This window comes from Crocuta crocuta, unplaced genomic scaffold (assembly GCF_008692635.1).
Source record: "Crocuta crocuta isolate KB4526 unplaced genomic scaffold, BGI_CrCroc_1.0 scaffold255, whole genome shotgun sequence".
In the NCBI taxonomy this organism is placed as follows: domain Eukaryota; kingdom Metazoa; phylum Chordata; class Mammalia; order Carnivora; family Hyaenidae; genus Crocuta; species Crocuta crocuta.
The window spans coordinates 181,001-192,845 of NW_027530670.1; the positions used below are offsets into that span (position 1 = coordinate 181,001).

General features: G+C 48.2%; 1 protein-coding gene across 2 annotated transcripts; it reads right to left on the reverse strand.

Moving 5' to 3' along the window:
* Window positions 1-472: 472 nt before the first annotated feature.
* ADM (adrenomedullin) lies at window positions 473-2,450 on the reverse strand. Of its 2 annotated transcripts, none has more exons than XM_077769128.1 (3): window positions 2,073-2,450; window positions 1,772-1,921; window positions 473-1,556 (listed from the first exon to the last, which is right to left on the reverse strand). In XM_077769128.1, exons 1-3 carry the CDS (start codon window positions 2,168-2,170, stop codon window positions 1,238-1,240), a joined length of 567 nt encoding a protein of 188 aa, XP_077625254.1. In that variant the 5' UTR covers window positions 2,171-2,450; the 3' UTR covers window positions 473-1,237. The 2 variants fall into 2 exon arrangements, with proteins under 2 accessions (XP_077625254.1, XP_077625253.1); XM_077769127.1 differs by having other exon boundaries at window positions 473-1,559; window positions 2,073-2,227.
* Between the last annotated feature and the right edge of the window lie 9,395 nt (window positions 2,451-11,845).

An 11,845-nucleotide genomic window follows, 5' to 3' on the forward strand; every position in this document is an offset into this window, starting at 1 on the left:
CCGGGCCGGCAGAGGATTGGGGTTACTGGCGCTGCTGCCAGATTCCCGGAGCAGTGCGAACTTTTTGCTGGAGTAGCTTCTAACTTTTACACCGCAGCAGCCCGGGACAACTCCTCTCTTAGAAGCCCTCGGAGACCACCCTTTTCCGCAAGGGGTTCTGCGAGAAACTCCATAAATCTGGGACTCTGTTGCGCAACCCCGAGAGTCGAGGCTCGCCTCTGCACTAGGGCTCACCCTACCCCACCCGGGCCGGCCGCCACGCGAGGCTGCAACCTTAGGCGCCTCCGCGAAGCCCGGACCGGCTCTCAGGACAGGCGCTCCGCACAAGGAGAGCGGCGCACGCGACCGCTCGGCCCCCGCGCGGAACCGGCCGGCTCGCGCCCAAGCAGCGGTGCTACGTTCCCACTCCCGGCGGCTCCTGGACGCGCCAGGACCAGGGTAAACGTCTCTCTCAAGACTCGTGAGCCGAGAATTAATCAGCATCGAGATAGTTTATTGATTTACTATTTCGCATATCACCCATTTTATGTAATAGATATACAGAGACACGGTGCTTCCTTCTTCCACAAGAGGTAATCAGTCTTGCACGCACACGCTCTCACACATTCCACGCAGCAAACAATGTTACACCTCGCTCAGACATTCACTTATTAAAATAAGTGGGGGGGGGCAATGCAATTGCTTTAAAATGCCCTTAATACAATATATAACGTACAAAAATATCTCTATATTTGAAGTTACAAAAAAAATCTTGACAGCAACGAACTTAAATATTGATAGTTACCTCTATATATACAACACGCATTGCACTTTTCCTCGCTAGGTTTTGGAAAGTTCAAGTAATAGTGAGGCTTGCGCCCCGGTGGGGTGACAGTCCCCCGTGAGAAATCAGTTTGTGGGTAGGCACGGCAGTGACTCAGACCCCTGCCCCTGGGGGTCTCAAGCGTCCATATCTCAGTTTTTCCTCCTCCGCGTGAGTCTGGCAGAGACTCGCTCGCATTCCTCTGCCCCCACGGGGCACCTGGGCCCATTGGGAGGGAGGGAACGGTGCTTCCGAGAAGGGGCTCCTGCAGAGCCAGGGCTCGCCGCTGGACGGTGCTTACCGGACTCCCGGTCTCTGCAGGGCTGTTTCAGCCCTGTCTCGGTCGGCTAGGGAGCTCGGCTCTGGGAAACCCTCCGCCCCCCGGGGAAGCCAGCGGGATGCATATGCGCGCCTGTCCGGTGCTGCCACAGGCGCCTAAATCTTAAGGGGGATGGCGACCACCTGATGCACCCCCCAGGAGGAGGCCGGAGCCGCGCGTGCCTGTGTCTCCGGGGACAGAGTCCAGCTGGGGCCAGTCTCGGGCAGGGAACGGCGGCGCCGGCGACCGTAGCCCTGGGGGCTAATCTTGCTCCTGGGGGCGACGCCGTCCTTGTCCTTGTCCGTAAACTGGTAGATCTGGTGCGCCAGTTTCTGCACCGTGCACGTTCCGAAGCGGCAGCCGAAACTCCGCAGGCCCTGGAAGTTGTTCATGCTCTGACGGTAGCGCTTGACTCGGATGCGGGCGGCGTCCGGACTGCTGGGGAAGGGAAGGAAGGTAACATGAGACCCCCATCAAGCAGGGCTTTGGCCTCAGCCACCAGGAATCCGAGCCATTCAAGGACCAGAGGGTACTGGAAAAAACTGCTACCGCCGTCTGAACTGCCAGACAGCCCTGACGATCCCCAGGGCCAGGGCAGTGGAGGAGAAATCCCCCGTGCCCACCCCGCTTCTGCGCAGGGGCATAGTTACCTGGCTTGGGAGTTTCGAGAAGCGCCCTTCACGTCCTGGGGCCGAATGAGAGTCTGGGTCGGCCCGGCCTTCACATAAGTGAGCCCAGTGGGGGAGCTGCTGGACACCCGAAGTTCCCTCTTCCCACGACTTAGAGCCCACTTATTCCATCTGGAAAACACAAATAGACTCGATTCGCATGCGTCCAGGCGAGGTCCCGGTCCAGACGGGCTCCCGTTCACTTCTAACCCCTCGGGACCAACGGCCAGTTTCCCTTGTCTCCCGGGTCCAAGGACTGGGGAAGGAGCTGCCTGCGACTCACTTCTTTCGGAACTCTGACGCCACGTCGAGCCGTGCAGTGTCGGCGCCCAAAAAGGCTAGGGAGCCCAGGTACATGAGGGCGACGGGAACCAGCTTCATGCCGGCAGCGATGTGCAAACCCTGGAAGGAGAGAGAGGGGCCAAGCGTGAGCACCCCGCCTGCAGCACTACCCGGGCGGGGCACGGAGGACGTGTGGGGGCCCCCGCTCGGGCACGCTCAGCCCGCGCTCTGCCTGGCTCAAACGCTTATCTCGCCCGGGCGCAGAGAGGCGCCAGCTACATTTGCACCCGCCGGGCGGGTGACTGGCCCGGCAGGGGAGGTCCCTGCCGAGCGCCAGGCTCCCCAAGGTTCCCTCCTCAACTTCTCGTTATTTGGCTGGCGGAGTAGAGGCGACTGGGTCTCTGCAGTTCCAGCTGTGTGCACGGCTGGACCCNCTGGGAGGAGAAATCTGAGACGTCGCTCTGGCACTGGCAAAACCCCAACGTCCAAACCGCGGTGAGAAACCAAAGGTGGCAAGGCTCGAGCTGTTCCGCCTACTGTCACCAAGAAACCACTGAGTGTCCGGCTCCGGTGCCTCAGCTTTATAAGAGCGGAGGGGGCGGGGCCTGGACTGCCCTCGCGCGCTCCCATTCTTCCCTCGGGCGCGCGCGGGCTTCGGATTTCGGCCGCGCGCATTGCGGGGAGGGTCCCTCATGCCCAGAGGGCTGGGAGATGAGCTCCAGAGATCGGTTCAGGAACTGCCACGGCCCTGAGTCTTCAGAACACGAGCCAGGAAGAAGTAGGCCCGGTACTACCTCTTGAGGTCCTTACTCGGGACCTATGCAACCCAGAGTGTGAGGCCTACTGGCACGGAACTGCAATAGTCAGCGGGAGGTACCACGCGGATGGCCTGAGCCCCGGACCTCGGGAGCAGTGGCCTCGAGTGGACCGCGCCCCCTGCCGGCTTGGCGCCTGACCTGACCGCGACCCCAGACTCCTGCAGAGCCGCAGGGGCAGGACACAGAGCCGAAGAGAGGAGTGGGGCTCGCCAGCACCCCACACCCGCGCTCTCACCCCCGAGAGGCTGAGACTCCAAGGTTCTGGGATGGGCTAGTAAGATTTCGCAATACGGGCAAGGCTCGGAAAGGCTGATTTGAGAATTGGGATTTGGAGGGGGAGCATTATCTGAAGCTTCAGAATTTAGTTGCCTGTTTGGAAATATGGGAACAACTAAAATTAGGACGGACGATACCGTTTCGTTTCCTTCCCCTTGTAATCCAATTATTCCTTACAAGGTTACAACCTGAGAATTTGCCTGGCTGCCTTCGGAGACTTCATTCACTCATTGTAAACGTGAGGATTTACAGCCTGGGAGCACACTAATGCTTCACGTATGTTAATCGCTTTAGAGTTTACAAAAACAGTCACATCCTGATCTTTGATCCTGACACTCACCCTTGAGTTAGGTGAGTTAGGTTAACATTACTGTTCTCATTTCTCGCGTAGAAAATTGTTCAGAGAGTTCAGAGAGAAGAAGTATTTGACCAAAGTCACACCAAAGGTAGAAAGCAATAAAGTCCTAATTCGGCCTGGCAAGCAAGCATCTCAGACTGGGGCGCGGCCTGGATATTTCTACGCTGGGGTCATCATGCCTTTAAGGGGGAGAGGAGAATCCTAGCCCCCGCCCAAGGATTTATGCCTGTTCATGATGAATCACCCCCAGGCACGTTTGTCACCCGTTTGTGTTCTTCCCTCAGCTCTTCTTGACTACATTTTCTTACTTCATTTCTGACGGCCAAACTGGAAGGGAACCCAGCCCTGCAGGGCTCCCTAGTTCTTGCATTCGGGCTTCTGGTGTCCTATCTATCACCCACTACCTTACTCTCAAGTCTGAAGCCGGGTGCATAGACCAAGAGGCCGTGGTCGTGGGACCATTGGGACTCTGCCGACCAGCTTCTAGTCCCTACCCTGAGGCTGTGTGAATGTGGGCAAATTATGTTTCCCTTCTGGTTTCTCCATCTATAACGTGCCTTCTGCAGATTTCTGCACTTCCTACCTGCTCTGCCAAATTGGTTCTGAGACCCATTGCAAAGAAGACTGGGCGCTAGGCGGTGGGGACCTGGCCTGGACTGGGTCACACACACTGCTGGTTCAGCGGCCTTCTCATTCTCAGGACCCAGTCGTGGACATTGTACCCCATTAAGGAATGGCCGCGGCCAACGTTTTTTATCTTGAGGACTCTTCTCTAAGGGAATCACCTGAATGGACCTGAGTTCCAGCTGAGGGTGGGGGACAGATTCCTAGCTCTGGCTGTGGCTCTGACTCTGGTAAGGTCTGGGGTCAGAGGGGTGCAGCACAGCATAGTGGCTGGGTTACAGCCGCCTGGAGGGCTGGAGGGCTGTCACTGCAGCAGACAGGTCAGGCGGCTCTTCTGTTGGTACCTCAGACAGATATTACTGAGGGCTTGCTGTTTCCAGGAGCCGCCCCCAGCCAAACTATTCTGCTTCTCTCCCACTTCCCATCTCTCCTTTTCAGTTTGCAAGTCAGGCTCTTCGCACCAACCTTGTCCAAGACAGGCTGCTTGTCAGTCTTGTCTGAGGATGCGACTTACATGTAGCCAGCTTCCAGTTGGGTCCGCGCCAAGACAGGTTTTACTTTCATTTCCCTGGCGCGCGCGTCTCGACTTCTGCAAAGGTCAAGGACAGCTGGGCGCCGGCCCACAGCCAGAAAAGGTCCCGTGGTCTGGACTTGTTCCTTCCAGTTCCCACCAGCCGTGGGGGCGGGCGGTCTGCAGAGGACTCTGTGCCGTCCCTCGTTGCCTCCTCTCTTGTGTCTTTTTGGAAAGCCTATGATCCGTGGGAGCGGGTGGAGAGTGGGGGGAATTGGCTTTAGCTCCTCTGCAGGATCGCGAAGCGCGCTCTAGATGCAAACTTCGCTTTGAGCTACAGGCTGCTTCAACCAGCAAAGCGAACCGTGGAGTGGAGACTGGGCTCCGCTCGCTCCAGTGCCTACGTCCGTGACAAAGCAGCGATGCCAGGAATTCCCACCTGAGAGCCTTGGCACACTCCTTATCAGCCCAGGTGCGCCTTGTCGCTCTAGCACTTAGAGATCTGACGCTTGAAAATCCCCGCCAATCCTTCTCTCTCTCTCTCTCTCTCTCTCTCTCTCTCTAAGTACTGAATATGCAGCTAGGGATCTTGAAAGTGCGTGCGTGTGTCTGCGCGCGTTTGCGTAAGCGAGTGACAAGAGCCCTAGCGTTCCCTTGGGGGAGTCATCGAGCAGAAGTTGTAAAAATATATAAAATTATATAAAATTTATCAAATGTTGGCATCTTTTTCCCCCTTGTAACTTCGGTTCGCATACTTAAATATCGCTGAGGAAACACACACACACACACACACACACAGGAACGTGTTTGCAGTTAATCGGTGGGATCTAGAAGGAAACCTCACAGAAGTTCTGCTTCTGGTGATTTGTTAACGTGTGGTTTCAAACAAGTTGCAGTGATTGTAGATTCATATTTAGTATAAGGAAGGAAGGGAAGGAAGAAACATCTTTAAAATCTCACTGTCAAGAAAAGAGAAAGACAAAAAAAGAAAGAGAGAGAGAGAGAGAGAGAGAGAAAGAAAGAAAAGAGAGAGAGTTAATGATGATCCACTTTTTTTGTGCCCAAGAATTCTTAAAGGGTCAGATTGTAAATAAACCCGAAAGCAGGGTAAATATGAAATCATATATAAAGACACAGAAATATGCTAAATATTTGTAGTATTGGTGTCTCAATTTCTTCTTTACGTTCCAACTGAATTATTTTTAGGCCCTCAATCCAAGCCTTATTCTTAATAATGTTTGGAGTTAAAAACATTGTGGTGGTTTCTCAGCTAATATGTGGACACAGTCCCTAAAGCCAGTTTGACCACACTTAGATCATGCAGAAAAATAATGAGAAAATTAATGATATTAAGAAGAATAAAAGTGAGGAGCTAAGTGCATTGCATAATTATCTCAGAGGCCTCTTTCTTCAAACAGGAAATTTTATAATGCAGATATTATTCATGTTTCAAAACGATGCTGCTAAGCTGAGGGCTTGTTTACAAAGTACATTTGAAAACAAGGTTTAAGAAACTTCCTGGAAGTTTCTAAACACAAAGTGGTTTAGAGAAAGAACACAATCAGCTTTACAGATTTGGTCACTCACAGGGAAAAGTAAAGCAAGACTCAAAACTTGGCACTTTTGTGGGATCTCTGACTTGTCCAAGGAGCTAATAAAATATAAGTCCTTTCCAGAAAAATGTGCATGTAAATAAGCCAATTTAAGTATAAAATAGGCATACAACTTGCTGCCCCATTTTTGTGCTTTTGCACAAAATAGATGGGCAGAAACAATCGGTCCTGGTGTACCTGGCTGGCTTAGTTGGTAGAGCATGCAACTCTTGATCTCAGAATGGGGAATTTTAGCCCATATTGGGTATAGAGTTTACTAAAATAATTGTGTGTGTGAAAATAAGTCGTTGGGGCACCTGGGTGGCTCAGCCGGTTGTGTGTCTAACTCTTGATTTCAGCTCAGGTCATGGTCTCACTGTTAGGTTCAGCCCTGTGTTGGGGTCTGTGCTGGCAGCACAGAGCCTGCTTCAGATTCTCTTTTTCCTCCTCTCTCTGCCCTTCTCCCCTGTTCATGTGTGCTCTCTCTCTCAAAATAAATAAGTAAACTTAAAACATTTATTTAAAAAATCAGTTCTTGTATGTGACAAAACTCCTTGAAGCTTATAGAATATAAGTTGTTATGGGACAAATGAAAGAGATACAGAGATGGTAAACATATAGAAGCTTGTTATACTAACAGCTATAACAGAATAAGATTAAATGACTTCAAGAGAAATTTACTACTAATGGCCCAATGAGTGTTATTAATACATGAATGTAAAAGAGATGATTAGCCCATTTGGGTGTTATCTGTAGCCAAAAGTGTTAATAGGAGCAACCACTATGCTACCTGCCTCCAGGTGGGAATCCTATGCTATCAGATTAGAACCACTTTAATGAAGAAATTCTTAGGCATGGCCCTGCATGATTTGAAAGTGCATTTATTCCTTTAATAAGTATTTACTGATCACATATTACATGCATAGCTCTGTGCTGAATGTTGGGCATACAGTAATCATCAATGCAAACAGCATCCTTGTCCTCAATGAGCTTACAGCATGGTGGGTAGCTAGATATAAATACATCTTCAAAAGAATAAATACATGATTATAAACTATGGTCAGTTTTCTGAAGGAAAAGCAAAACTAGGGGGACATAATGGTCCAAATGGAGGAAACAGCATAGCAAAGCCTTAGAGGTGAGAAAGCACTTGGTACATTAGGGAGAGGCCAGTATGGTTGAAATGTGTTGAGTGGGGAAGAAGAGTGGCATGAAATAAGATCAAAGAGGTCATCAGGGTTAGAGTAAATAGGACCCTTTGGGACATGATGAAGATTTTGCACTTTATTTCATGATGATGTGGGAATTTATCAACAAGTATAAAGTTGAGGGAGACATGATCCGATATACATTTATTTAAAAGATCATTTGGTTATTTAATGTGGCCTGGACTAAGGAAGAGCAAGAAGGGAAACAGTTGATGGTACACTGGAGAGACTGGTGAGGGTTTAATACCCCCATAATCTATTAATTTATCCCTGCACAGACATATATACACATGCACACATTCCACTCTAAGCTCCTCCAAAAGAGTTGGCTTCATGGACACGCACCATGTTCTGTCCTACAGGGTCCCACAGTTGGTTTAATGCTCTGTCACTGTTTTGAAATTCTTTTTTTTTTTAATATTTTTATTTATTTCTAGGAGAGAGAGAGAGAGACAGCATGAGCAGGGGAGGGTCAGAGAGAGAGGGAGACACAGACTCTGAAATAGGCTCCAGGCTCTGAGCTGGCAGTCAGCACAGAGCCCGACGTGGGGCTCGAACCCACAAACCGTGAGATCATGACCTAAGCGAAAGTCCGACGCTCAACCGACTAAGCCACCCAGGCGCCCCACTGTTTTGAAATTCTTAATAATCTTTGAACAGAGGAACCTACGTTTTAATTTTACATTGGCCTCTTCAAATTTGTAGCCAGTTCTGCTCACCAAAAAAACCATGCAAGCTAAGTAAAAGCAGCCTCCAAACTCTCACAGCAGCTAATGTCAGGGGTACTTAATATTTGTGTCAGGATTCAGCTATTCATATAATCATACATGTGAAAGCAACTACTGAACAATTTCCATCAGCCATTTCTGAAGCCTCCTTCCTGCACCTCAAGCATATATCCAAGTCAGAAACAGTGTGTTTGCTATACAAATTTAATTTGAAGATAAGGTTCATAGCCTGCTTACTGTGTTTTTTTTTTTTTTTTTTTTTTTTTAACTACGTGGAAAATCTGGAACCACCAATGAGGCAAGGACATCGGTTAGGAAGTTATTGCAATAGTTAAGGTGGAAGGTGATAGTGGCTCAGATAGTGGGTGGCAATGGGGGTCGAGAGAAGTATACATATTTGAGAAGTAGGATCAATAGGACTGAGTGATGAATGTGGGGCTGAGAGAGGGGCATGTGTCAAAGGTAACAATCATTAAGATTTTTACTTAGGCATCTGAAAGGATGGAGATATGGCAATGGATCAGACAATTTTCTAAATAGTGTCCTTTGCTACTGTAAAGACCATTTTAAGAGGCCCCAGCCCTGCTTGTGGACATTTGGTTAAATCTAACTTTCATATTGCCTCTCTGAACTGTAGCGGCTAACCACAGGAAGCACTTGAAATGACTGTACAGATCAACCACTCACTCCGCAACAGCCAACTGTAGGAGCAAAGGGCTGATAATTCTTGCTCATAATTGCCTGCTTTTTTGTCTTCTAAAACATAAATGGAAGGCATATGCTATGTCACATATTCTTCTTCCCTTCCCTTCCTGCTCCTGCCAGCCTTCAGCAAAACAAATATGGGTTTTACTCCCTCACTCTTTGGTAAAAGATGATGGTCTGGCCATCAGCCAACCTCAGGAATCAGGTGCCTTGTTACGGCTTATCAGTTTCAGCAGATTGGCAGTTGTTGGCTGAGAAGCAAAACACAGCTCCAGTGTATGCTAAATACGTCCAAATGTGTATAAAACACATGGTGCCTTTATACGTGTACCTGGGATATGTCAAAATCCCTATGCTACCAAACACCCACTTGCAAATGGAATGGCAGCCCCCTATGACCCAGCAGATGGAATATGCCTAACAGCACACAGCATTTGATTCTAGGCTTTGAAAATAACTAAGCTTCGATTAAAAACATAAGTTAAAATAATTTATTAAAGAATTTAAATGTTTATTTTTGAGAGAGACAGAGTGTGAGTGGGGGAGGGGCAGAGAGAAAGAGAAAGAGAGAGAGAGAGAGAGAGGCAGAATCTGAAGCAGGCTCTAGCCTCTGAGCTGGCAGCAAAGAGCTTGATGTGGGACTCAAATTCACAAACCGTGAGATCATGACCTCAGACCTGAGCTGAAGTCATCCACTTAACCAACTGAGCCACCCAGGAGCTCCTAAAATAATTTATACCAACACGTGTTAATAAAATAAAACTCAACACATTTCAAAAGTAAAATGGGACTCCTGTGTCATGCTATATACAAAAATTAACACAAAATTGCCTAAATACAAGAGCTAAAACTATGAAACTCTTAGAAGAAAACAGGAGCAAATTTTTATTACCTTGGATTTGGCAATAGATTTTTAGATATGACACCAAAAGCCCAGAAAACAGAAGAAAAAATAGATACGTTGTATTTTATATGGTATATATACGCAATGGAATACTATTCAGCCATAACAAAATGAAGTACTGACACATGATACAGAATGGATAGAGCTTCAAAACATTATGCGAAATGAAAGAACCCACAAAAGATCATATATTGTATGATTCCATTTACATCAAATATCCATAATAGGTAAATCCATAGAGAGAAAGCAAATGGTGGTTACCAGGGGCTGGGGGAGGGGAATGGGAGTGGCTGCTTACTGAATATGATAGGAATTATTTTGGAACTAGATAGAAGTGGTAGTTATACAACATTGTGAATCTACTCAATACCACTGAATTGTACAGTTTGAAAGGGTTAATTTTATGTTATGTGAATTTCACATTAATATATTATTTAAAGTTTTATTTAAGTAATCTCTATACCCAACATGAGGCTAGAACTCAACACCCTAAGATCAACGGTTGCATGCTCTTCTGAGCCAACCAGGCACCCCTTTGCCTTAATTTAAAGAAACATAAAACGGGGAAGGAACATGATAGGTACCTAAAAAATCTGCAAGTCTAACTAAAAGATAAATTTTTTATTTCTGGGTAGTTCCAGAGAGAGTAGGGGAAGTTACAGAATAACTCTAACATGAGTAAGACCTTTCTAACAGGGCTTTTAAACAATGGAATGGGCTGCCTCCCAAGGAAGTAAGGTTACTCCTTACTGAAAGTGATCAAGTTGGATGATGAGCTCTTCAGGGAAGTTATAGAGAGGATTCATTCTTACATGAGGTGTGTCTAAGGCATTTTTCGTTTAATTATTCTCGAGATCAATCTGTTATCTTCTAGGCTGATTACGTTTGACCACAAGCAATTTGCAAACAAATTCTTAGAGGTATCATCTTCCTTGGGAATTTCAGTTTCATTGTAGCCCAACCCTCTCAATTTTTGTATGGCACAGTAAGAGGAAATGATCAATTAAACTTTCAGAAATTGAAACTCCAACTCTCTGGACTCTGAATTCAAAGTTCAAGCTATTGCAACTTCCTGTTGGTAGTTGAGGGGAAATGGTACTCATTAAACTCATTAAAAATATTTGTTAAGCACCTACTGTATACCAGACAGATGTAAATGGTATGGGTCAAGTCCTCAATTAGTAATGAGTAGCGATAAGCAACCATGAAGATGATCACATTTGCAAACCATGGAGATTACCAAAACTTCAGTCTACCACCTGTAACTTATAGGACTACTAAAACTTTCTCAGATACAAATGACAAAACAAACTCATCTGGGTGATTCACTAGCCAAATTCGAAATGATCAATACTAGCAGCAAAAAAAGAAAGTGACCTAGATAATCCCTAGGTAGGATGAGACGCACAAATTCATTTTATTGCGTGCTTGAGTGGGTATGTTGGAAGCCACCACCTGCTCCTGCTGCAAGAGCCCCTGGGACCGCTGCGAGGGGAGAAAACTTAGGCGGGAGGGGCTCCCTGGGGAGAGACAAAGCCTCCTCCCTCATCCCGTACTGGACCCGGCCAGTTCAGGAGGATCCCGGGGATGCCGCGTTCTTCGGTGGAATCCAACCACCCCCATCTGGCACTCCGGGGGAAGCCCAGGCCAACCGCCCCCAGCCCACCCAGCCCTGAAGCACGAGGCGCCTCAAGATTGCGCAAAAGCCTCTCCCTCCCCCGCCTGCTCGGTGGCATGTTCCTAAAATTCCCATCTGCACAACATAAACAGGAAACGTGCAGCAAAAGCCCTGGCAGTGCAAATTCCATGCTCCAGTCGAGGGCGGGAGAATCTCGTCTTTGGAAGGGGAGTAGAGGGGGGAGGGGAAGAACCAAACTTTCCAGGAGACCCCTCAACCATCCCTGTCTCTTCTTCCGAGGTCCGAAAAGAAAGAATAGAGAAAGCGGAAGGAAGGACTCTCCGCTTAGCTAAAAAATAGGGGAGGGGGAGGTGGGCCACGAAAGAGCAGCCAGGCTTCCAAGTGAACCACCTGGAGTGGCTGTGGTGGCGG